Here is a 27,144-nt window from a genome sequence, read left to right on the forward strand (position 1 = left end):
GGAGCTGTGCCCACAGAGGGCAGGAGCCGTGCCCAAGGAGGCAGCAGGAAAAAGGAAAACCTCCTCAGAGCAGGGGAAGGGATGAGGCGGTGGAAGAACAAACCACAGCAACAGCAGATGGGAGGAAGGGAATCCAAGAAGCCAGGCTGGGTATTTTGGGCACATCTCTGCTCAGAGGAAGCCTCTGGCTGGTGCAGGGTCTGTCAGCCCCTGCAGGGGAGGCAGGGGTGCCTCTCTCGGGCTCCCACCCCCAGCTCAGCCCTGCCAAGGGGCTGGGCTCCCAGGAGCCCGGGCTGGGGGTGCTGCTGGCACCTCAGCCTGGCACATTCCGTGCTCCTGGCATTCCTGCTGCCTCCCCCGGCTCCTGGGGGATGAGCTGCGCTCCCCCTGCCTGCTCAGAGCCCTTTGCTTGTGCCAACACCTGCCTCAGCACCTGCCTGGCTCTGCCCTCTTCTCCCCTGAGAGGGGCAGGCACAAAAACCAACTCCCAACAGCTGCCAGCACAGAAAAGTGCACCAAACACGGCCAAGGAGCTTCACATCAGTGAGCAGAGAGTCCAGCACAAAAACCCAGCCCTGCCCCAGCTCCTCTGCAGCCCCAGTGAGCAGAGAATCTAACATCTCACCCAGCCCTGCCCCAGCCCCTTCTCTGTGCAGGGCATGAGAGATTTTCCCCTCAAGAGGAATTTTTCCCCAGGCTCCCCCAGAGAGAAGCAGGGATGAGCTCCTCGGGGAGGAACACTCCAGGCTGAAGGAGCCCAGCAGAACTTGGCCAACAAATCCTGGAGGCAGCAGCCAAGGAGCAGCATCCCAGCAGCTCTGCAGGGTACAGCCACCTGCCAGCCCTGCAGGAGAGGCAGCAGCGTGCAGATGGAAGAGCTCCAGGCTGGAGTGGTTACAGTGGCACCTTTCGGTTGTACCCTCTCCTCTTCCAAGTCTTTTTATAACACTGAACTCAAGCGTTTTCCCAAACAGACCACCAGGCCCTGGCATCCCAGCTGAACCCATCTCCAGAGGATCCAGGAAACCAAAACCACGAAACCAAATGAATTCTCCAGACTGTGCCTTGGGTCTGATTTTGGCAAGATGTCTCAGTTTCACTGACTCCAGGGAGCAAAGAGACGAAGGGATCACTGCCACAACCACGACCTTGGCCCAAGAAAATCCACAGCCGTGTGTTTGTGTGACTCATCCCCACAAACCCAACCTCCCAGCCCTTTCTGACCAGCAAAGATGCAATAATTAATTAATTAACGGCACCCCTGGACCTCCCCATGCTCAGCCCATCCCTCCTACAGCAGCACCTCCCCGTGAGCAGCCTCTAATTAATTAATAATTAATTAATTAATGGCACCCCTGGGTTTATCTGGACATCCCCGTGAGCAGCCTCCAATTAATTAATAGTTAATTAATTAATGGCACCCCTGGGTTCATCTGGACCTCCCCAGGAGCAGCCTCCACCCTCCCGTGGATGCTTTTGCAGGCAGCCCTGGGGCCGGGCTGGCTCCTCTCCAGCCCACACAGCGCTGGGGAAACGCGGCTGCAGGAGGCTCCTCCATCCCTGCATTCCTCCCAGGTCTGCTCAGGAGCTGGGATTTATGGGCTGGGTTAGCCAAAGTACACGCTGTGGGAGAGAGAGAGGCTTCCAGGGCTGCCCGGCCCCTCCACAGTGCAAAGGTGTTGCTGGGAGAGCAGGAAAACCAGACAGGATCTCCAAGGCTCTGAATGGGGGGAATTCTGGGCTCAGCACATCCACGCACACACTGCAGAGCTGATAGTGCAGCCTGCTCTGCCCCCAGCCCCACACCAAAGCCGAGAGAAGTGGAAATGCCAGAGCCTTTCAGTGCTCATCCCATGACATCCACAGCCCCTGCATCCCCACAGCCCCTCCTGTCCCTCCATCCCTGTCAGGAACGCACACAGCTTTAATTTAATTTCCCTCTGAAGTTCTTGATTGCAGAGGGAATGGCTCGTGGCACAGAGCAAGATAAATGAGCTACAATTTCCTGGGGGTGGGGGATATCAGCTTTCCAGCACTCCTAGCAGTGGGAGAGGCAAGCTGAGGCTCTTTTCCCTAACAAAGAAAACTTCTCCTCTTTCTGTTCCACCTCAGAGCATTTCTCCTCTCTCATTATCTGGGGATGCTACGAAATGCAAACTTCAACACCTCAACTTGCTCCGTGCCTACAAACAGGGGAGAGCGGCACCTCCAGCACAGGTTTGGGATCATCCCAGCCTGGCACTCGCTCCTCTGGGTGTGGATGCAGATCAGCACAGGCAGAGATTCCCCCCTTTCCATAGAGATACCCCAGAGTGGGGCAGGAGCATCCCCAGCACCTGCACAGCCCCCAGAGGAGACGGCCACACCTTGCCCAGGCAAATCAGCTCTGCCCAGCTCAGAATTACACAGCCCCAAATTCTGGAAAAGCCCTCAGAAATCACCGAGTCCAGCCACCATGGACACCACCATGGTCACCACCAAACCACGTCCCCAGTGCCACATCCACACGCTTTTTGAACACTTCCAGGGACGGTGACTCCCAAACTGCCGATCCCACCCCATCCCACTCCATCCCAGCCCTCCCGGCCGGCAACCCCGCCCCGGGGCCGTGCCCGGTACCTGTCGGGGAAGTGGCTGTCCCTGTGCTGGGGCAGGCCCTGCTTCCTGCGCTGGCTGGACGAGTTGCTGGCCGAGGGGATGTGCGCTTCCATCGCGCCCGGGGTCCGCGCCGCCGCCGCCGCCGCCACCTCCTGCCGCGCCCGGAGCAGATCTGGGGACAGCGGGGAACGGTCAGGAGCTGCTGGAGCTGCTGGAGGAGCTGCTGGAGCTGCTGCCGGCCGGCCCGAGCTGCTGCCGGCCGGCCCCGCCGACACACGCTCCACACAGACGGACACACAGACGGACCGCCGGCCCCAAGCCCGGCTACACCAGCACGGCGGACACACGGACACGCACACGGACACACACACGGACAGACGGACCCGCTGTGCCCCAAGCCCGCTCCCAGCCCCGGCCCGCGGACACACGGACACACAGACGGACACGCACACGGACACACGGACCCGCTGTGCCCCAAGCCCGCTCCCCAGCCCCGGCCCCGCCGGACACACGGACACGCACGCGGACACACACACGGACAGACGCACGGACACACACACACGGACACGCACACACGGACACACACACACGGACACACACACGGACCCGCTGTGCCCCGGGGCCGCTCCCGGCCGTGCCCGCAGCCCCCGGCGGCTCCGCTGTCCCCCCCTTTGCCGGGGCCGTCCCCCCCTTTGCCGGGGCCGTCCCCCTTTCCCGGGGCCAGCCCGCGGCTCGGGGCGGCTCTCGGGCGCCGGGGCGGCGGCGGAGCCGGCGGGGAGCGGCGGCCCCGGCTCCGAGCGGCTCCGGGCGCGATCCGCCCCCGCCGCCCTGGGAGTTCGCGGCGGCGGAGGAAATTGTGCAACTACGGCAGGGGGGTGGATTTGCGGCTTAATTGCCTTCCTGCCGGAGGGAGGGAGGCAGGGAAGGAGCGGAAAAAAGGGAGGGAAGGATGGAAGGAGGGATGGATGGAAGCGAGCAGAGCGGGAGGAGAGCGAGGCATTCCCCGCACTCCCTCTCCCGGCCGGTCCCGAGCGGAGCCGCGCTCGCACCTGCCCCGCTCCCGCCGGGGCTACCGGGGCTCTCTGTGCCCGGGACCCCCGTGGGGCTCTGCAGCGCTGAACCCGCCCAGGACGGGGAAGGGCTGGGCCCCGAGCAGCTGAGATGGGGTACAGAACGGGACCCCCCTCCCAGCCCGAGCAGTGCCTGGGGCCAGCTGCAGGTGAGAAGGAAACGCAGCCCTTGTTCAGCCTGCACTGCCCTGGGACCATGGCAGGACATGTGTCACCCTGCCTGTGACACCTGTGTCACCCTGCCTGTCACCTGCTCGGGACACCTGTGACACCAGCCTGTGACAGCCAGGTCACCCTGCCTGTGACACCAGCCTGTGCTGTGTCACCCTGCCTGTGACACCTGTGTCACCCTGGCTGTGACACCTGTGCAGTGACACCCTTGAGGGCTCAGTGCAGGCCACACGGTGCCCTGGGATGGACAGAGCAGGCAAGGCCACAATCACACGTGCACACGGCCAAGGAGCCCCAGGGAGGGGCAGGTGATGCAGGGACAGCCCAGGTGCCCTGCCCTGGCCTCAGGGAACAACGAGTGACATGGACACCTGGGCCAGGCACACTGAGGCTTTCCCAGGGGGCTGCTCTCTCCCAGGGAGCACCAGGAGTCCCTCAGTGCTGATATCTGTGTGAAATCCCCCCGCACACAGCTCACATCCCACCCCAGAGCCTCTGCTGCCCTTTCCTGGTGCACAGGAAACATCCTCGCAGAGGAAACCTCCCTCACACCCTCACCCTGCCACAGGAAACCACAGCTGGGGAGAGGAGCAGGGGCAGATTCACCTCGCCAAGCACACCCTGGGCAGGATCACCTCCAGCACTGACCCTCAAAGCCCTCATACCCAGCAGCACACCCACCTCTTCCCACAGCTGGTCTGTCAAGCTGCAGGAGCACTGCAAACCCGGGTAATGCCACACTTCCCATCTCTGTGTCTCCTTTTTCCCCACCAGGCTCTTCTCCCTCAGTTCTGCTCATCCCAGCCACCTCTCCTGGCACCACGATGTGCCCAGCCCAGCCTGAGCTCCATCAATCACAGATCAAACACCAGGGTGATGCTCAGGGCTGGAGCCCCGTGCTGGGCTGAGAGCGTTCCCACAGCTGCTGTTTGTGCTGGCAGCAAGGGGGACAGCAGTGCCCCCATTCCTGCCCTGACAGGGGGACAGCAGTGCCCCCATTCCTGCCCACATTCCTGCCCTGACAGGGGGACAGCAGTGCCCCAATTCCTGCCCACATTCCTGCCCTGACAGGGGGACAGCAGTGCCCCAATTCCTGCCCTGACAGGGGGACAGCAGTGCCCCCATTCCTGCCCTGGACAGGGGGACAGCAGTGCCCCCATTCCTGCCCTGACAGGGGGACAGCAGTGCCCCCATTCCTGCCCACATTCCTGCCCTGGACAGGGGGACAGCAGTGCCCCCATTCCTGCCCACATTCCTGCCCTGGACAGGGGGACAGCAGTGCCCCCATTCCTGCCCTGGACAGGGGGACAGCAATGTCCCAGTTTCTGCCCACATTCCTGCCCCAGCTGAGGGGACAAACACTGAAACCATTCTGAACTGCACGAGCATGCAGGGAACAGCCAAACACCATCAGATCACAGGAAAAAAAAAAAACCCCGAGAATTCGCCGAGCCAGGCAGACCGTGCAACCTTGCAATGTTTATAAATTAATTATCTGAAAAGCCCAGGTCACTCCTGATTGCCACGGCGGCTGTAATTTAGAGGGCTGGCGTGCAGCCAGCTCCAGGAGCTGCATTGATCCTGAGTGACCGCAACAACCCCCGCTCACACCCCTCTCCCCTGCCTGCCCCCTCCCTGCTGCCCAGGCCCCCCGAGGATCTGTTATTTACAATCCCACTCTGACAGTTGGGAAATCAGATTGATTGACAGAGGGACGCTGGCGGATGGAGGTTCCAGGCACGGAGACAGACTGAATTCAGAATGTGGGATGAATGCCACTGGGAGAACGGGGGCGGAGGAGGGGAGGGGAGGGGGGGGCTGGAAAGCAATTAAAAAAAAAAAAATTTCTAAATTATTAACATTTTTTAAATTATTAATGTTATTGGTGCCTCCGTGTGAGCCCGCAGATAAACTGCGCTTTGTACCGGCACTAATAATTTATAGCCCAAGCAGAGCCCTGTGGTGTGGAGACAATCCAAAAATACACCAAGTTTTGTCTTGTCAGTGCTCCCCGAGCCAGTCTGCCTGTGCAGGCTCCTTGTCCCCCCTGCCCACCCCAAACCCCAGCGTGACCCCCCCGACAAACGCTGATGAGGGAATTCAATCATCCCATCAAAACACGCCAGGCTCTCAAGGTAATGAGCTCCTCTCGTTATTCTGGGGGCAGGGGGTGACCCAGCTGTCCCCCAGCGCACACTGGAGGGATGGACACGTCCCCATGGCCAGCAGCCACCCAGGGCCAGTCTGTCCCAGCCCTGGTGCCACCCCTCGCTCTGTGCTGTGCCCAAGCCTTGCCAGGCTCCAGTCAGGGCTGAATATTCAGTGCCCCTCTTTTGCCACCCCCTGTCCCTCCCTCTGTGCGTGTTCCCACGTGCCATCCCAGCCCTGTGGCACACAGCTCTGCCCCTCTGCCACCAGAGCTGAGCTTGCAGGGGCTCTGCAGTGCCTGGCACAGCCCGGCCCAGCCCCAGCTGCTGCCCCCTCCCCACGGGGCCGGGGCAGGTTTGTGTTTGTGCCTTTGCTGATAAGCAAATCCTTCCTCCACAGCAATCCCTTCCTGCCCCCAGAGAAGCCAATCAAATCAAACAGAGTGGAAAAGAAGACAGCCTCTTCATTAACCTAACAAGGAGCCCTGGGGATTCACACTGGGAGCAGAGATCCTCCTGCAGCTCCAGGGATGCTCTGCTGGGGCTGCTGCTGCTCCTGAGGCAGGCAGGATGTGCCAGCCCTGCTCTCTACCTGGGCAGGGATGTTTTACCTGGGCAGGGATGTTTTACCTCTGGAGAGATGCTCTACCTGGGCAGGGATGTGCTCTACCTGGGCAGGGATGTTTTACCTGGGCAGGGATGTGCTCTACCTGGGCAGGGATGTGCTCTACCTGGGCAGGGATGCTCGTGATCCTGCAACCTCCTGGTGCCCCCTTTAGGCACAGCCCAGGACGTGCTGGATGCAGCTCCCTCCAAAACATCTCCCAGACCCATCCCAAAGGAGTCCAGAGCTCAGGAACATCTCCCAGACCCATCTCAGACCACTCCAGGGCTCAGGAACATCTCCCAGACCCATCCCAGACCACTCCAGGGCTCAGGAACATCTCCCAGGCCCATCCAGGGCTCAGGAACATCCCCCAGACCCATCCCAGACCCATCCAGGGCTCAGGAACATCTCCCAAACCCATCCCTGACAACTCCAGGGCTCAGGAACATCTCCCAGACCCATCCAGGGCTCAGGAACATCCCCCAGACCCATCCCAGACCCATCCAGGGCTCAGGAACATCCCCCAGACCCATCCCAGACCACTCCAGAGCTCAGGAACATCTCCCAAACCCATCCCAGACCCATCCAGGGCTCAGGAACATCTCCCAGATCCATCCCAGACCACTCCAGGGCTCACGAACATCTCCCAGGCCCATCCAGGGCTCAGGAACATCCCCCAGACCCATCCCAGACCCATCCAGGGCTCAGGAACATCCCCCAGACCCATCCCAACAGAACGCCGGGGCTCGGCCCAGCCCCATCCCACTCCCATGGCAGCAGAGCCCGGTGCCCCTGCTGTCTGTCCCTACCCCCGTGGCTGGGCACTGCCATGCTGTTGGCCAGCTGGAAGAGGCGCTGCTGCTGCTGCTGCTGCTCCTCGAAGGAGCCGTGCTCGTTGAGGGCAGACATCATGCGCCTGTAGTGCTCCTCGGGGGTCATCTGCGCCACCTCCTCCAGCGCCGGCGTCTGCGACGTCTCTGGGGACAGACAGACACACAGACACGCTCAGCCTGGGGAAGCAGGGCAGCTGGGAGCCAGGGTCTGGCTGCAGGAAAGCTGGGGGTCACATACTGGTATTGATGGGAAATACCAGAGGGGATGTGTTGGGCTGCAGCAAGGGGAATTCAGGTGGGATGTTGGGAAGAAGGTTTGTACAGAAAGGGTGATAAGGTTCTGGAATGAGACCAGGACTCAGGAGCATCTTCCAGATCCATCCCAAAGGAGTCCAGGGCTCAGGGACATCTCCCAAACCCATCCCAAAGGAGTCCGGGGTGCCAAGGTTTAGTTGAAGTGTTGGGGCTGAGCTGGCCTCAATAGTCTCGAAGATCTCTCCCAACCTGGGGATTCTGAGAATTTGGGGGGATTCTGAGAATTTGGGGGATTCTTTCCTTGTAAGACCTTGAAAGCCTGTTGGTAATTGAGAATTCAGCAGAGCAAGGCCTGGCAGTGCTGCCCCAGCCCCAGGGGACAGTGCTGCCATCCCCCTGCCCAGCCCTCAGGGGGACACCTCAGAGCAGGCTGCGTCCCCTCTGCACCCTGGGGGCTCCCAAAGCCCTCCCTGCCCATGGAATGCCCGAGGGATCCCAGCCTGGCAGCCAGGCAGGGAAAACCACAGGGGTTTTGTGTTTACTGTAAGCACAGCTCTCAGTAATTACTGCTCTCTGCCTTGGCTGCTCCAACACTATTTTATCTTGGATCTTTCCCACAGGCAAAGCCTTTTCATTACTCAGAGAGGAACTCCCAGGCACGGGGAAGGGGGGTGGCAGGGCTGGCACTCACAGGAGCACTGAGGGGCTGGGGGGTGACAGGGCCACCCTCCTGTGTGCCCCAATCCCTGCTGCAGGGCTCACAGGGGTGGCACTTGTCCCAGCATGGCACTGGAAATGCTGCTGGGGGGCTGAGAGAGGGGCTCCCATCAGGAGAGGTCAGAGTGGGCAGCCAGAACCAGCCCAGGACACACAGGGGCTGAGAAATGAGGCAGCCCAGGGACTGCTGTGCCTTGGTCTGACACCCAACCCACGGGGTTCGGCCTCTGGGGCAGAAACCTTGCACAGGTTGGAATGAAACCACCACCCCCTCCCCAGAATATGGGGGGGAAACATCATCATCATCATCATCATCATATCACCATCATAATATCATCATCATCATCATCATCATTGTCATCATATCATCATATCATTCATCATCATCATATCATCATCATATCGTCATTGTCATCATCATATCATCATCATAAAATCAATCACCATCTCATCATCATCCCAATAATAATAATGAATTATAACAACAATAAAACAGAAAAATAAATAACAATGAGTAACGATAATAACAATAATGATGACGGTAATTATAGTGATTGAAATAATAATAATAATAATAATAATAATAATAATAATAATAATAATAATAATAATAATAATAATAATAATAATAATAATAATAATAATAATAATCTGAGCTGCACAACATCTCAACACTAAAGGGCTGCATCCCTGGCTGCCAAGAGCAGAGAGCAAATGACTCCGATGACTCCAGCTCAGCTCAGCCCTCCAGCAGGGCCAGGCTCTCCTCACACAGCACTGTGGGTGCCCTGCAGCCTCAGCCTGTGCCCCAGTGACCCACATCTGCACCCTGCTGCCTCCCTGGGCAGCTCCCAGCCCTGCTGGGATCAGGAGCTGCGCCCCCACCCTGCCCTGGGTCCCCCAGCCCCAAAACCCAGAGCCCAAGGGAAGGGCAGGGGCTGCTCTGGGAACAGCCCTGCTCCCTTAACCCCATCCCAGACCTGCAGGACACCCCTGGAAGCAGCGGGGGAAGGAGGAAAGGGCAGAATTCCCGTCCAGGTCTCCTTCCCAGCAGGGAGGATTCCCTCCTTCTCCTCCTCCTCCTCCTCCCCCAGGGATGCAGGAGCTCCCTGTTTCAGCTCCCTCCTGATGCTCTTACCCAAAGGTCTCAGGAGCAAAGCCACAGACCTGATTTAGAAAAACACTGAATTTTTTTTTCTTCTCCCCCCACAGCTGTGTCATTAGAGCAAAGAAAAGGGAGGGGGGAGGGGATTTAATAACACTTAATTACCATAAACTCCATCGGATCAGCCGCAGAGCAGATTTCAGGTGCAGGGAGGGAGGGACAATGGGGGTGGCTAAGAGGAAGGAGGAATCCAGGGAAAGGCTGGATTTCCACGCTTAAAACTTGGGAGATTTCACATGACTCAGCCAGCAGTAATTCCAGCTTTGCTGGAGCTTTGCTGTCTGCTTTTGTCATTACCGGGGTAATGCTGGAGACTGATCTGCCAAAGCTCCCGCGGCCGCCAGGTGTGAAATGGACTCTGGCACAGCCCCGGGGGGGCCGGGAGAGCCAGGCCAGGCTCTGCTGGGCCCTCTGCAGCCCCAGCACATCCCCCTGAGCAGCCCAGGCCAGCCTCCCATCTCTGGCACGGCCAGGGCAGCTCCTGGGCACGCCGCTCCTGCACAGCCAAGGACACTGCCCTGCACAGCCTCATCCTGCCCAGGTATTCCCAAACAAGGCAGGAGCACCCAGCCTGTCCGTCCTCCCCTCCTGGCCTGCCACAAACCATGACAGGCCAAGGTTCCCTTTATTCATCCCCAAGGACCTGCAGCAAACCCAGCTCAGCCCAGAGCCCAGGGCTGGGTCAGCAGCCTCAGGGGTTTTTCCTGCTGTGCCCACCCCAGCCGGGCTTTGGGGGCAGCGATGCTGCCAGCAAGAACAAGGCCAAAACCTCATTTCTTCCCCTGGCCTAACTGGAGAGCTGCCAAAGCCACCAGCACGTGGATGTCCCCCCCAAGGAGAGGGACAAACAGACAGAGGCTGGGTCTGAGCTGCTCAGCTGCAGTCCAGCTCTGGTCCTGGGCTCCTCTGTTAAGCAGAGATCTTATTTTGGTTTAAATGGTCCCCAGCAGCACAGAGAGGAGGATGGCAGCAGCAGCAGCCTGTGAGCTCATCCCCATCCAGGGTGAGAGCCCCAGAGCCTTCCCTAGGTGTGTTTTCCAGCCCTCCATCCATCCTGCTCTCCCACCAGAGGGATTTCCCAGCTGCTCCAGCAGCAGGAACTGAACGCTCTTCCCAATTTTCCCTTCTCCAGCTGAGTTCCAGCCTCGAGGCGCTGGGGAAGGAGCTCTGCAGCCAGGCAGGGGAGCTTCCATTCACTGGGGAACCATTTCCCCCTGCCCTGCCCTGCCCTGCCAGCCCAGCCCTGGCTCCAGAACGTTCTGCTCTGCTGGGCAGGGCCCCGTTTCCCCAGCCAGGGCTCCCCTTTGATCTCCGGAGCGGGCTCTGGGGAGGGGCCAGGGCAGCCATGGAGGCTGTTTCCCCCTCTGGGAGGCTTTCCAGCCCCACAGGTGTTTTCTCACTCAGCCAGGGAGCAGCAGGGATGGCCTTGGCTGCCTCTGCTCCCCTCGGCACGCCAGGAGCGGCCACGGCAGCGCCAGCGGAGCCACGGGGTCACTGCTCCTGCTCCAGAGCTCCTCTCCACAGGCTCCTCCTGCACAGGCTCCTCTTCCAGAGGCTCCTCCTGCACAGGCTCCTCTCCCAAAGGCTCCCCTTCCAAAGGCTCATTTTCCAAAGGCTCCCCTTCCAAAGGCTCCCCTTCCAAAGGCTCCTCTTCCAAGGGCTCCCCTTCCAAAGGCTCCCCTTCCAAAGGCTCATTTTCCAAAGGCTCCCCTTCCAAAGGCTCCTCTTGCACAGGCTCCCCTTCCAAAGGCTCCCCTTCCAAAGGCTCCTCTTCCAAAAGCTCCTCTTCCAAAGGCTCTTCCAGATCCAGTCCAGCTGTGCCTGAGCCAGAGCTGCTCCCATGGCCAGTGTGGGATGGAGAGGGGCAGGTCCTGCTGGGATCACTGGGATGGAGAGGGGCAGGTCCTGACAGGGGAGATGCTCCCAGTGTGGGATGGAGAGGGCAGATCCTGCCTGGAGCCCATCCCCACCCCAGGGATGCAGGAGGTGCAGCAGCACCTCCAGGAGGCCCAGGACCACCAGGCTGCAGGAGAAGGGGTCCCAGGAGATGCTGCAGCCCTGGCTCCTCCAGCAGGACACACGGGGCTGGTGGGATCCTGAATTCCGGGCAGCCCTGGCCTCCCTTCCCACTCCCAAATCCCAAAGTGCCCTCTGGGCCCCAGCCAAAGCCCCCCAGTGCCCAGCACCACCCAGAGCAGCAGCTCCCAAATCCCATGAGGGCCCATCCCATGTGGGAATGGTTCCCACACGAGCTGGAGCAGAGCTGGGAACACAGGGACTGTGTTTTCCCCATGGCATCCATGGCACACTCATTTACTCGTTCTGGAGCCACAGGAGGATGGGAGCTGCCACTGCTGGGGGTTAGGACACAAACCCTGGGGGCACAGCCCCTCCTGTCGCCCCCTTTTCACAGCACAGAGCACAGAAACCTCAGCTCCTCACCATTCCAATGAACTCCAGCATCAGCACAGACTGCCCTAAAATTCCTGCACAGCTCTGGGAGCTCCCCAAGGATTTAATAAAAAATTGGGAGATCAGCAAAAGGCCCAGCTCCGAATTTCCATTCTGTCTCACCTCAGAGTGGGAGTAGAAAACAAACCTTGGCTTTATTTAGGGCTTCCTGGGAACCCCTCTGTTAAAAAGCTGGGGGAATCCCTGAAGGCAGGATTCAGATCCTGAGTGCTTCCTGCAAAGCCAGGGCTCCTCAGCCCACAAAAATCAAGGTGGGAAGGCCAAAGGAAAGGAACAGAATGACATCCCTTGACCCCATGCCAAAAACATCCACCTGAGCCAGCTCGGGCGCCTTTTCAGGATGAATCCAAAGCAATCCCTTGGTTTGGGTGAAGTTCAGCCCATTCCCAGCCAGGCCCCACAGGTTCTGTTCCCTGCACTCAGCTCTCAACCACAAACTTGGAATTACCAGGGGCACAACCTCAGCAAAATAGAAATATAATACATAAATATATAATATAAAATGTAATATAGGGGCCTCGTGCCTGATGGAACAAATCTGTTCATGAACCTGTGGAAGCATCACCTGGAACTCACCTGCACAGCCACCAGAAACATTTCAGGGATAACAGGAATAGAGCAGATGGGAAAAAAATCAAAGAAAACCGAAGGAGGAGCCGTTTGAAGGGTTCCCAGCACAATCTGAGGCATTTCTGCTGCTATGAAAGAGTTGATGGGCAGGAGAGGGTTACACCAGAGAGAGGATTTAGTATTTTCTATAGTGAAACCAGCACTCAACGTCCTCTCAGAGGATTCTGCCTCCAGAGCACGCTCTGGGCACCAGGAGGGCAGGACCAGGAGCACTGTGTGCAGTCAGGAGGCAGGACAGGCCCCCACAAAGGATCCCTGCAAAGCAGAATGTGAGGAGTGTGGCTGGAGGGGGCTCCAGGACAAAGTGCTGATTCCCTGCAGGGTCAGGGGGAAGCCAGCCCTGGCAGAGGCTCAGCTGGGCTGGTGCTCGGAGCAGGATCAGCCTCACAGAGCTGCTCTGGCTGCGCAGGGAGAGCAGGTTTAGGCGCACGGATGGAGCTGGGTATTACTGACAGCTAATTAGCCCGATATTAACAACAAAGCCTTTAAGTAAACGGCCTGCAAAACCTCATTTACTCAACCTGGAGACAAACTCATTAACTGCAGGCTCCATTAGCCAGCCCACTTTGCCACTCGTAAAGAAAGTTTAAAAATCCTGTTTATAGGAAAGAACTGGAAGCCAAATCAAGAGATTAAAAAAAAAAAAAAAAAAAAAGACAACAAACCAAACCCTAAATAGAGAAACCTTCTGCAGATTCCATCTCTATAGGAACGGTGCCATAAATGCATAAGAGAAAACTCAGCAGCCCCATTCTCCCTGCCAGGCTCCTTTTTTCCCTTTAAAGGAGCAGATGCCAGCACGATAAGCCCGTGTGTACCTTTCATATTAAACATGTCACCGAGACATTTCTGCCTGAAGAAGTAGGAACACCCCTGAAATCCACCTGGAAGGCTGCAGCCTGCTTGTTTTTGTTGGGTTTTTTTGGGTTTTTTTTTTTGATCAGCAAGCAATTACAGTAATTAAGAGGCAATCCCCGTGTCGCCCTGCAAGGCTCCCTCCGAGGAGATAAAGGAAAAGCAGAGCCTCCTCCTGCAGCCCCGGTGCCAGACACAGCTCCCACCCCACAGCCCTCCCTCCTTAATTTCAATTAAGTTCCACTCCGGGGAAAGGAGAAGAAAGGGGAAGGGGATGGGGGAGGAGAGGCAGCACTTACCCTTTGGGGACTCACTCCGGGCTTTCTTGCTCTCCAAAGGACACTCACTGCTGCTGTTGGGGGAACATACTCTTCTCTTGCCTAAAATTTCATCTGGGAGAGAGAGCAGAGAGCCGGGAGTCAGAGGAGGCTGCACTTTCCCCCGTGCAGGAGAGACCAGAGACACTTTGGTATTTTGCTGCTCTCTCTCGCACAGGCACACACACACACACACACACACACATACACACACTCTGATATTACGAGCAGAGAGAGAAAAAAATGAAAGTAAGAAAAATCATCATCTTGAGAGCCTCGATCTGCTTTCCTAATCACGCAGCCCAAAAGCACATAATGACTATTCATACTCTGATCAATGCAACGCTTTCCAGCCATAAATTCTGAATCCAGTTGATTTCCTTACTGAGTTTCATCATTTGCTCTGGTGCCTTTTGTCCCCCCGGTGTTTCCACTCCTTTCATGCCCTGATGCAAAGCAACTGGGGGAGAGGAAGGGGAGGAAAAAAACAACACAGGGAAGGGAAAAAAAAAAGAAAAAAAAAAAAGAAAAAAGCACAACAGATCTCTGAATCTTCCTACCACAGTATCTGTGTCTCTCTCTGTCTCTCTCTCTCTCTCAGTCTCTCCCCCTCCCTCTCCCCCCTCCTCCTTCAAAACCTCAAGGTCCTCAGCAATCTTCCCCCTCTGGATTGCACGGAAACACTCGAGCCTTGTGCATTACTGCAGCCCTCCGGAGCAGCACCGAATCTCTGAGACACAATTACAGCGTCCCCGAGCAGGTTTGGAATCAATATCCTCCCCTAATAACGCCGGGGAAACTGAAAGCATGATGGTGCATATGGGCAGGAAGGAAGAGCCTGTTTGTCACTGCAAGCACCAAACCCTCATCTATCAAGGGCTTGTTAAAGATGCAGCATCTTAGAAGAGAGAAAAGAATAATAATCATAATGAAAACCTCCCAAACAAGCAGCACATTTGAGTGAGAAAGGGTTGGATGTGCCCATGAGCCCAAGCACTGCCAGGCTGCTGCAATGAGGGGGTTAAGGGAGGTTACAAACCCCCTGCTCCTATTTATAACAACAACAACAACATCCTCCTGTTCCAGGGACATTGCCAGCCAAGGAACTGTCCCCAGCACTCAGCATCACTCCCCATCACCAGGGATGCAGCTCAGCAGCCCAGGTGCTGCCGTGGCTGGCATTTACTGGGGATCAGAGCACGGCAGCCCCAGCAGGTGCCTCTGCCCAAGGAGCTCCAAGGGCCTTTCAAGGCTTTGAAGAGCACAGGCTGCCTCCAAACCCACCCTGCCAGGACCCTGCCACCAAATCCCTGGACAGAACTGGCCCTGGGGATGGTGCAGAACCAAAGGGAAGGAAGCACAGCAGAGCAGAGGGGCTGGGGAGAGCCAGGGAAGGACAGAAGCCTCCTGACAGCGCTCTCGGCACTCGCATCCCAGCTGCCTGTCCACACAACTGGCATTTGCTCACTCCTCCTGCCTCAGTTTACCCTCACACAAGCCCTGCACTCCCCCAGCTCAGGGCTCACAGGGAGCACACCCAGAGCCTGTCCACACAATTGGAATTTTCTCCTCCTGCCTCAGTTTACCCTCACACAAGCCCTGCACTCCCCCAGCTCAGGGCTCACAGGGAGCACACCCAGAGCCTGTCCACACAATTGGAATTTTCACTCTCACTCCTCCTGCCTTATTTACTCCTCAAAAAACTCCTGCACTTCCCGAGCTCACCCAGAGCCGGTCCACACAATCAGAATTTTCTGACTCCTCCTGCCTCAGTTTACCCTCACTCAACCCCTGCACTCCCCCAGCTCGGGGCTCACAGGGAGCACACCCAGAGCCTGTCCACACAATTGGAATTTTCTCTTCCTGTCCACACAATTGGAATTTTCTCTTCCTGTCCATACAATTGGAATTTTCTCCTCCTGCCTCAGTTTACCCTCACACAAGCCCTGCACTCCCCACGCTCAGGGCTCACAGGGAGCACACCCAGAGCCCACCCAGAGCCCCCAGCTCCCTCCCCCTGCAGTGCTCCATCCCTCGATGCTGCTTTTCCTGGAAGCTTCCCCCCGATGCTGCAATCCCCCCGTGCTGGAGGCCACGATCACACATCCTGCCCCTCCCCAGGACTGCTCCCAGCCAGCATTTGTGGCTTTGGAACAAACTCCAGCGGCTCTGCTCTCCCCTCCCGGGCGGAGGCAGAGGAGCCTCCATGGGAAGGAGCCGGTGACAGCAGCACGGGCTCCATGTGACAGCCCTGGAATGTGAGCAGTGAAGATTCCTCGCCTTCACAGCTCTGCCAAGGCACCTCGCTCCCCCCGTCCCTGCCTCCCTCCCGCTGCTCCTCTCCCACCCCCGGGCCCATCTGCCGGCAGGCGCTGCTCCCTCCGGGGCTGCTATTCACAGAGAGGCACGGATAGGCACGGATATGCACAGATAGGCACGGATATTCATGGATATGCATGGATATGCACAGATATTCACAGATAGGCACGGATATTCACAGATAGGCACGGATATTCATGGATATGCACAGATATGCACAGATATTCACAGATAGGCACAGATATTCACAGATAGGCACGGATATTCACAGATATGCACGGATATTCACAGATATTCACAGATAGGCACAGATATTCACAGATAGGCACGGATATGCACAGATAGGCACAGATATGCACAGATATGCACAGATAGGCACAGATATTCCCAGATAGGCACGGATATTCACAGATATGCACGGATATTCACAGATATTCACAGATAGGCACAGATATTCACAGATAGGCACGGATATGCACAGATAGGCACAGATATGCACAGATATGCACAGATAGGCACAGATAGGCACAGATATTCCCAGATATGCACAGATACGCACGGATATGCACAGATATGCACAGATATTGACAGATATTCACAGATAGGCACAGATATCCACAGATATGCACAGATATTCACAGATATTCCCAGATATTCACAGATAGGCACAGATATTCACAGATATTCACAGCCATTCCCAGATATGCACAGATATGCACAGATATTCCCAGATATTCACAGATAGGCACAGATATTGACAGATATCCACAGATATCCACAGATATCCACAGATATTCCCACATTATTCACAGCCATTCCCAGATATGCACGGATATGCACAGATACGCATGGATATGCAGAGATATTGACAGATATTCACAGATAGGCACAGATATCCACAGATATGCACAGATATTCACAGATATCCACAGATATTCCCACATTATTCACAGCCATTCCCAGATATTCCCAGATATGCACAGATATTCCCAGATATTCACAGCCATTCCCAGATATTCCCAGATATGCATAGATATGCACAGATATTCCCAGCTTTCCCAGCCATCCCAGCTATTCACAGCCATGCCCAGATATTCCCACTTTTCACAGCCATTCCCAGATATTCCCAGCTATTCACAGCCATTCCCAGCTTTTCCAGATATCCCCAGCCATTCCCAGTTTTCCCAGCCCATTCCCTGCCATTCTCAGCCATTCCCTGCACATTCCCAGCCATACACATATATTCCCTTATATTCCCATATATTCCCAGCCATTCCCAGCCCATTCCCTGATATTCCCTGCACATTCCCGGCCATTCCCAGCCCATTCCCTGCCACTCCCAGCCATTCCCTGACAGTCCCTACCATTCCCAGCCATTCCCACCCACCTCAGCCCCATCTCCCTCACAGCCAGGGGCAGGGCAGGACCAGGATCCCGCAGAGCTCTGCCCTGGCACCAGGTTATTGCCCGGCCTGGCTTCAGAACTCTGCAGTTCCACTGATAATGTCTTTCATTTTCAGCTGTAATATTAAAAACTGCCCTGATTTGGCTCCCGTTCAGCTGCAGTGCTCTGCAGGGAGGCAGGGAGAGGAGGCAAAGCAGGGACTGGGGAACAGAACCCCAGATGCCTGCCCATCCTCTCAGGTGGATGTTCTGCACCGCCTGCAGGTGCACGGGCTGGGCAGAGCCTGCCCTGGGCCCTGTGCTGGGTGAGCAGCACGGCACTAAAAGCACAGCCTGGCTCTGGGAGGCTGCTGAGACATCCAGGAGCTGCTCTGCCAGCTCATTTGCAAAGCAGATTTGGGTTTGCTGCTGCTGCTGCTGCAAAGTCAGGGGAGATGGGCACTGCCTGCTCCCACCTGGGGGCCCTGGCTCTGTGTGAGGGCACAGGGGGCCTGGGGGGCTGCCAGGGGCAGGGGCAGGGCTGGGGGGAAGTGCAGGGTCCTGGGGAGGGGCTGGGCAGGTGGAGGTGAGTTCAGCCCCCCTGTGCCCTGCCCAGGGCTCTGCAGCCCCTCTGTGCCCAGCTCAGCCCCTCGGTGCCAGGAGAGCCCCTGTGTGCCAGTTCAGCCCCTCTGTGCCCAGCTCAGCCCCTCTGTGCCCTGCCCTGTGCCCAGCTCAGCCCCTCTGTGCCAGCACAGCCCCTCTGTGCCCAGCTCAGCCCCTCGGTGCCAGGAGAGCCCCTGTGTGCCAGTTCAGCCCCCCTGTGCCCTGCCCAGGGCTCTGCAGCCCCTCTGTGCCAGTTCAAGCCCCTCTGTGCCCAGCTCAGCCCCTCTGTGCCAGTTCAAGCCCCCCTGTGCCAGTTCAAGCCCCTCTGTGCCCAGCTCAGCCCCTCTGTGCCCTGCCCTGTGCCCAGCCAGGCTCTCAGCAGCAGCAGCAGCAGGGGCAGGAGCTGGGCACTGCCCCAGCATCAAGCTGGCACAGCAGCCAGCTGGCACAGCAGCCAGCCCGGGGGATGTTTTGTCTCCTGCCCTGCTCTAATCCTCAGCCTCCCCACCCTCAGCAGCCCAGCTAAGCAGCCCAAGCCTCTGATCAGCTTTCAGCAGAGCACTCGGGAGCCTAAGGCTGGGGGGATTAGGAACCCTATCCCCAGGATCCCCAAAGGCACAGGGGGGGCTGGATCCCACCCTGCACGGGGAATCTGCACCCAGGACACCCCTGGGACAGCTGGGCAGGGGGGGTCACCCGGGCAAGGGAAATCAGGGAGGATTTTGCTGAGGGGGCTGCAAAGGGTCCCAGTTTCAGCCCAAGCTGCTCTGCCCTGTGCTCCTGCTGCAGCACAGTGGGGAGGGATGGGGACCTATCCCACGCTCCCCACCCCAGCTCTGGGGCTGCTCTGAAAGATTCTTGGAGCACAAAGTCCTGAGCAAACAGAGAGTGGGGCCAAGTTCCACGGGAAAGCACCCAGGCCGGGCCAGCCAACATCCACGAGAGCACAGCCCCTCTCCCACCTCCTCCTCATGGCTGCAGGAGAGGGGGAAAAGGGAAAACCATCGTGCCTGGCTCTCAGCTCAGCCCCGAGGAGGCCAATCCCCACTGGCCAGCCTGGGATGCCTTGGCAGCCTCTCCCTGCTCTCCTTTGGCAGGGACAGCTCCCGAGAGGAGCAGCTGAGCCCTGTCCCAGCCACTGCTGCTGTCCCTGTGCCCAACCCACAGCTCTGGGGACACCCTGGGGACACCCTGGGGCTGCTGTGAGGAGCTGTCCCAGCTTGCTGCGGCTCAGCAGCCCCAGAGCTGCTCCCAGCAAAAGCTGGGACAGGGGGATCCATCCATGGGCAGCAGGAACCCCCAGAGCAAAGGCAGGGGAAGCACAAGGTCATGGGAAGAACCAGAACCAGGGCCATGATTTAACTGGGGGCAACAAGAATGGGGGGAAAAAATACTGGGGAAGCTGGGAGGGGCAGGGAGGCAGTGAGCTGCTGGGATTTGGGATCCTGAGCAGTCCCAGAGCCTGGAATGGGGGCAGGGAGGCAGGGAGGCAGCCAGCTTCTGGGATTTGGGATCCCCCTCCCAGCTCCCTGCCCCAGGAGACTCCTGGAAATGGAAAGGAAAGCAGGGAACAGAGGGGAGGGAGGGATGGGACAAAGGAATGGCTCTGACAAAGCCAGGACACACTGCTGGGTGACCCAGGGGAGGGATGGGACACAGGGATGGCTCTGACAAAGCCAGGACACACTGCTGGGTGACCCAGGGGAGGGATGGGACACAGGGATGGCTCTGACAAAGCCAGGACACACTGCTGGGTGACCCAGGGGAGGGATGGGACACAGGGATGGCTCTGACAAAGCCAGGACACACTGCTGGGTGACCCAGGGGAGGGATGGGACAGGGGAATGGCTCTGACAAAGCCAGGACACACTGCTGGGTGACCCAGGGGAGGGATGGGACAGGGGAATGCCTCTGACAAAGCCAGGACACACTGCTGGGTGACCCAGGGGAGGGATGGGACACAGGAATGGCTCTTTACAAATCTGCCTCTCCTCCCACCATGCCCAGGCTCCTGCTGCCTCCCACCTCCTCCCAGTCCACCTCCCCAGCTGCAGCAGAGCACCTGAAGGGAATGTCCAGCACCTCAGGCCCCAGGAGTGGCCCAGAGGGAGGTGCAGGTGATGCTGGAGCCCATCCTGCTGCCTGCTCATCCATCAGGGAAGGTGCTCCAGCATCCCCCTGGCTCCCAGGCTCTCCCAAAATTCATTTTTACAGCGCGCACCGAAGGCACAGAAAGGTGGTAAATATTCATAGTGTGAGAAAGGCTCGTGGAAAGCATATACTGCACTTAAGAGAGAGATGTGAATTAATTTTATATGCTGCAGAGAGGCTTTTTAGCAATCACAAACTTGTGAATCTCAACTTTCTTTTAGAAAAGCTCTAAAGGACGCAGCTGGGAGGGTGGGCTGGAAGTCCAGGCTCCTTCTCCTGCCTGGAAAGGAGCAGCTCCAGTGGGAAGTTTGCTAAACCAGAGGCACAGGCACAGACAGGTTGTGAATTCCCCATCCCTGGCAGTGCCCAGGCCAGGCTGGACAGGGCTGGGAGCAGCCTGGGGCAGTGCAAGGTGTCCCTGCCATGGCAGGGGAGGCCCTGGCTGCTCCCTTTTAATTTAATTTTAATTTAAATAAAATTAATTTATTTGTTAATAAAGAAATAATAAAGTTATTTTTATTTTTATTTATTTAATTCCCTTCCCATCACTCTGGGGTCCTGTGAGCACAAACCTCTTGGGCAAAGCCTGTTTGGCCCCATGTCCCTCAGCCCTGGGGATGTCACCTGGCCCAGGGACAGCAGCCCTGTCCCCCTGCAGGCTCAGGAGGCAGCAGAGCTGCCCCAGCTCCCTGACTGCCCCTTCCAGAGCGTTCCCTCAGCACAGGCTGAGCCCAGCAGAGCTGCTGGACCCCCTTAGCACCATTTAAATGTCCAATTGCACTCATTCAGCCCCTGAAAAAAAAAAAAAAAAACCACTGCTCCTGCAGCCCGTGACAGCTTTGACAGCCAGACTCCTTAATTCCTTTTTCTTATTCCCTTAATCTGTCATCTTTATCAGGCTGGGGAAGTGCCAGGCTGCAAGCAGGAGCCCCGGCCCCGATCAATCTCCACATTACAGCTGACAGAATGGTGCTAATAACTTATTGATCTCATGTTTGCCAGGCCCCAGTGGGGCTGGAAGGCTCCCATTGATTGGCTTGGGGGAAGGAGGCTCTCAGCTGAGAGCAGAGCGGAAAACCTTCAAATTGTCTCCTTCCCCAGGAGCTGGGGAGGGCAGGGACCTGCACAGGGAACCCAGGAGGAGGAGGAGGGCAGAGGAAAAAGGATGTGTGTGTGAGAGATGGGGATTAAGAATGGAAAAGGAATTGGGGGAGAAAAGGGGCTTGAGAAGAAAGAAACGCGAGGAGGAGGGGGAAGAGCAGGGAAGGGGAGAGAAGCAAAAGAGAAAAGGAACTGGGAACAAAAAGATTGTGCAGAGCTGAGAAATGAATGAAACAGGCAGCTGAGCCTCTTCTTGCTCACAGCAAGTCATTAATAAAACCCTTCCCATGCCCAGCCCTCCAGCCCTAAATAACTCTTCCCAATCTGCTCGTGGCTCGCACAAAGCAATGCTCACTGCCTGGGCAGGGTGGGAGCAGAGCTTTACTGGGGACAGGGCAGCAGCAGCACAGTCCCCACGGTGGCAGAGCCACAATTCCACCCTGGAAAATCCCAACCCAGCTCCCTGACCTGCACTGAAGAGGCCAAGAGCCACCAGGAGCCACCAGGGATGCTGGGCCCTGCCCAGGCTGCCCTTGATGATCCCAGAGGTCTTTTCCAACCTTAACTGAACTCCAACAACAGGCCCTGGCCTGCCTCAGCTCCTCCTGCTCCAGCAGGGGCAAAGCCAAGGGTAAAACCTGAGCAAAAAACCAGCAAAATCCTGCACTGACCTGTGCTGGCACAGCCAAAGGAAACACTTCTTCCACCTTGGCTTTTCCCACTCTGCCCTCGCCTCCCAACTCCTCTGCTGCTATTACAAAGGCTCTGGGTAACCTCCCACTCCTGCAAGGCCTCAGGAGGTGCAAAACCAAAGTTAAAGAGAGCCCAGAGAGGGGAGCAGAGCCCACAGAGGGGAGCAGAGCCCACAGAGGGGAGCAGAGCCCACAGAGAGGGGGAGCAGAGCCCACAGAGGGGACAGAGCCCAGAGAGAGGGGGAGCAGAGCCCAGAGAGGGGACAGAGCCCACAGAGGGGAACAGAGCCCAGAGAGGGGAACAGAGCCCAGAGAGGGGAGCAGAGCCCACAGAGAGGGGGAGCAGAGCCCAGAGAGGGGAGCAGAGCCCACAGAGGGGAGCAGAGCCCACAGAGAGGGGGAGCAGAGCCCACAGAGGGGACAGAGCCCACAGAGAGGGGGAACAGAGCCCACAGAGAGGGGGAGCAGAGCCCACAGAGAGGGGGAGCAGAGCCCAGAGAGGGGAGCAGAGCCCAGAGAGGGAGCAGAGCCCAGAGAGGGGGAACAGAGCCCACAGAGGGGAGCAGAGCCCACAGAGGGGAGCAGAGCCCACAGAGGGGAGCAGAGCCCACAGAGGGGAACAGAGCCCAGAGAGGGGAGCAGAGCCCACAGAGAGGGGAGCGGAGCCCACAGAGGGGAGTGGAGCCCACAGAGGGGAGCAGAGCACAGAGAGGGAACAGAGCCCACAGAGGGGAGCAGAGCCCACAGAGGGGACAGTGCTCCAGCTCCAAGGGCAGGGGATGCAGAGCAGGGGCAGAGCCTGGGCCCTCAGGCTGCCAAGGTGAACAATTGTCCTTCAGGGGAAAACATGTCAACAACAGGGCCTGGCCTTCCAGCTCCTGGCTGCCCATTTGGTGCTGATTTTCTGCTCAATTTAAGGCAGCAGTCCAATAAAGGCTGCTGCTTTTTTCCCCCGTGTTTTGGCTCAGCTAAATGAAAACATGTCTGCAGCCCAGCTCATTACCCCAGCCCTGTGCTGGGATCCTGTCTCCAACCATTAGCAGCAACATCCCTGATCCCAATTCCTTTTCATCCCCAATATTAACTCCTCCTTAGCATATGAAAGCTCTGGGGCTCAGTGCAGAGGCAAACCAGGTCACTGCAAGGCCATGGCAGGGACACAGAGCCCAGGGTTAGGCCTGAGCAGCCAGCTGTGCATCCACACTGCGAATAAAGACCCCAAATTCTCACTTCTGAATCTCTTTACAGCCCAAAGTTCCTCCTCCTCCCTTGCTTGGCCAACAGGGAAAGATGGGGCAAGAGGGTGAGCACAGAATAAATCCTCTCACAGGGACATAGCTCAGCTCTGTGGTGTGTTTGAGACTTGGGGGCGAACTCTGCTCCTCCAGGGCTGCAAAAGCACCAGGAACACAGGAGCACCTGGAAAAGCCTCTCTGGAGCTCTGCAAGGCTCTCAGGCTTGTCACTCCCATGGCACTGACCAAAAACCCCTGGAAAAACCTCTCAGGGTTTGTCACTCCCATCACAGTGACCAAAAACTCCTGGAAAAGCCTCTCTGGGAGCTCTCAGGTTTGTCACTCCCATCACATTGACCAAAAACCCCTGGAAAAGCCTCTCAGGGTTTGTTACTTCCATCACACTGACCAAAAACCCCTGGAAAAGCTTTTCTGGAGCACTCAGGGTTTGTCACTCCCATCATACTGACCAAAAACCCCTGCAAAGCCTCTCTGGAGCTCTCAGGTTTGTCACTCCCATCACAGTGACCAAAACCCCTGGAAAAGCCTCTCTGGAGCTGTGCAAGGCTCTCAGGGTTTGTCACTCCCATGGCACTGACCAAAACCCCTGGAAAAGCCTCTCAGGGTTTGTCACTCCCATCACAGTGACCAAAACCCCAGCAAAGCCTCTCTGGAGCTGCGCCCCACAGCAGCTGCCCTGCTGCTGCTGCTGCTTCCCCCCTCAGCCAGGGCAGGCTCAGCCCCAGGCCCTTTCTGCAGTGAATTTCTCCCTGCCTGGGGCAGGACTGAGGCTCTGTCTCCCCTCTGTGCCCTCTCAGAGCACCTCCAGCCAGCACAGCAGGTCCCTGAGGCACGAGGGGCAGAAGGAGGAGAGGGAAGAGCTACCCACCTTCCTCTAGCATGAGGGAGCCTGAATCCTCCACTTCTATCCATGCAAATAGTCCTACTGCCACTGGAAACCCATGAAATCTGGCACTGCAGAACAGAGGGTGTTTGAGGAGAGAAAGAGGAGAAATTAACAGGATTTTTGTGCAGGACAGGGGTGAATTAGAGCCTGGGGAGCAGGTGCCAAGCGCTGGCTCAGGCCCTAAAGCAGCGTGCAGAGCACTGGGGGAGGCACTTGGAGACCCTCAGGGAAGCACAGAGCCCATTCCATGCACCTTTCCTCTCCTCCTTCCCTCCCATCCCCACTGCAGTGCAATTAGCACCAAGGAGAGCACTCCCCACTGCAGAACCAGCAGGGCAGGAGGGACAGCAGGAAACCCTCTGCAGGGTGGGCCAAGGAGAGACCAGCCCTGGTTTGTTGGGAAACTGCTCTGGGGGCTTGGGGAATCACCAAGTCTGCTTTTCTGCCTGCCCCCTGTGCAGGCTGGCAGTGCCAAGGGGAACCAACCTCACCCCTGCCCCAGGCAGCTCTGCCCTGAGCCCTTTCCTGCCTTCCCGAAGTCAGAAAAGCCCCAGAACCACACACAATTATTTTTCACTCATCCCAGCCCCTTTCTGCATTTCAAAGACCATTCAGATCCAGCGATATTGCTGATTTCCCAGCCCATGCTGTCTGAACTACAGCACTGCCTCTAATCCTGGTTGTAACAACAAGAGAAGGAATTCCCTCCCAGAATTAATCACAAACCAGCCAGCCCTGCCAGCTTCAGCCTTTCTGCTGCCCCCACGGGCTGGCAATGAGCAAATCTGTGCCATTTGTGCTCTCCTTGTTCCCAATCCTGCCCTGGGGCTGAGTCCTGTTCCAGCAGCACTTTGAGCACACAGGAGCCCCCAGAGAGCCCCCCCTGCCCTCCCTGGCACCAAATCCCACCCATAAACCAGCACAGGAACATTTCAGAGCAGAGCCCTGCAGCTCCCAGCCAGGACTTTTTGAACCTGGTGGCCCCAGCATCATTTATTCAGCATTGTTTGTGTGCAGGTGCCTTCAGGAGGGGGAGATTCTCATAACCCAACGCACAGGGCAGGCAGCTGGGGGCAAAGTTCCTCTCCCCTTCTTGCTGGAACAAAATGGTTTCAACAACAGCAAGCAGTGCTTCACCACCTCTGAAAATTCTGTATAAATTCATGATTTCCCAGCTCCCCTCCCAGCAAAACCAGCCCCAGCAGTGCTGGGCCCAAAGCCCAGAGGAAACCTGGGCAGAGGTGACAAAGTGACAAAGCCCCCCCTGTCCCCTCAGACACCTCCTGTGCCCTCCTGACTCTGCTAAACACCCCAAACCTGTCATTCCTTGTCACTGGCTTGGTGGCCTCCTGTGTGCCTCGGCCTCTTCTTTTTCTCTCATGAATATTTCACAGGATCAGAAAGGTTGGAAAAGATCTCCAGGACCACCCAGGCCAAGCATTAATCCAGCCTTAACCAACCAGCCTTAACCATTAACCAACCCATATCCCCAGGTGACCTGGACACCTCCAGGGCGGTGACCACCACTGCCCTGGGCAGCCTCTTCCCCCAGGAAATTGTTCCTAATATTGATCATATTGTTCCTAATAGTTGCTCCCAATATTGATCATATTGTTCCTAATAGTTGCTCCCAATATTGATCATATTGTTCCTAATAGTTGCTCCCAATATTGATAATATTGTTCCTAATAGTTGCTCCTAATATTGATAATATTGTTCCTAATAGTTGCTCCTAATATTGATAATACTGTTCCTAATAATTGCTCCTAATATTGATAATACTGTTCCTAATAATTGCTCCTAATATTGATCATATTGTTCCTAATAGTTGCTCCTAATATTGATAATATTGTTCCTAATAATTGCTCCTAATATCGTGCCTCTGCTGGCACAACTTGAGGCCATTTCTTACAGTTTCCTAATTTAAGAAACGAACTAGAGCAGCTCAAACACCAATTAAGAAAGAGGAATCAGAGCTCCTACACCTCATCTTTTCTCCTGGTGGGAATGAGAAGAACCCTTTGCATTTCTGGAATGCCACAGGTCCCAGAGAATTCCAGCAATGCTGATCAAGCCCAGCAGTTTCTCTGCAAAGCAAACAAGACTGAAACCCATTCTGACACCCAGGGTCAGCTGAGCCACGCAGACTCCAGCAGGGTCATAGGGAAAAATGGATTTATGGCCAGGCTGGCTTTTGGAGCTGTGCAGGGAAAGGGGCTTTGGGAAATTGTTAATGATGAGGTTGGAGATTCAGCTGTGAAAGCAAAGTCTGGGAGCTGCCATGGCTGATTTACACACACACACCACAAACCCCTCCTGAGTCCATCCTGAAGATGTGATTGAAGTTTTCACCCCCCAAAGACATTCAGGTGTGGGGCTCCCGCTGCATTTGGGGTTCACTCACACACTCAGCAGAATGACTGACAAAACACATGAACACAACCAGACAGATTTTCTGAGAAGGCCTAAAACAGCACACAGAGAGATCCAGCTCTGATTTGAAAGGGCAGGGTATTAAACTGAATAAAACACTATAAAAACTGACAGAAACCCCAATTTTTCCTCAACTTCCATTTCCAACTGACGGCTCCTGCAATCAACAAGCAGATGTTGGTTTATTTATCCCAGACTCTCACCTGTGGGCTTCTGCACCACCAGACCACCCTTCCCCAGACCCCCTCCCTGAGCCCAGGGCAGGATCCCCCAGGAGCTGAAACCAGGGGAACAGCCCAAAACCTGCCCAGAAACCCAAACCACCCCGCTCCCAGAGAGCTGGCAGGCCCTGCAGCAGCGTGGGGAACCTCAGATTAATGAAATTACAAATCCAATCATGCTCTGTGCGAGGCCTTTCTGCCTCACTTGGCAGCAGCCCTGGGGATGCTGCAGTGCTGTGCTGCCACAAGCTCCTTTAACACAG

At 56.8% G+C, this 27,144-nt stretch overlaps 1 protein-coding gene across 1 annotated transcript in view; it reads right to left on the reverse strand.

Annotated features, from left to right (window-relative positions):
- The window catches only part of SAMD11 (sterile alpha motif domain containing 11), an 80,414-nt gene that overhangs the window by 16,539 nt on the left and 36,731 nt on the right, over window positions 1-27,144 (reverse strand). The window contains 3 exon segments of the mRNA XM_036396254.2: window positions 2,620-2,770; window positions 7,403-7,570; window positions 13,820-13,912. Coding sequence (XP_036252147.2) covers window positions 2,620-2,770; window positions 7,403-7,570; window positions 13,820-13,912 — 412 coding nt within the window.

Source organism: Molothrus ater, chromosome 23 (assembly GCF_012460135.2).
Source record: "Molothrus ater isolate BHLD 08-10-18 breed brown headed cowbird chromosome 23, BPBGC_Mater_1.1, whole genome shotgun sequence".
NCBI lineage: Eukaryota > Metazoa > Chordata > Aves > Passeriformes > Icteridae > Molothrus > Molothrus ater.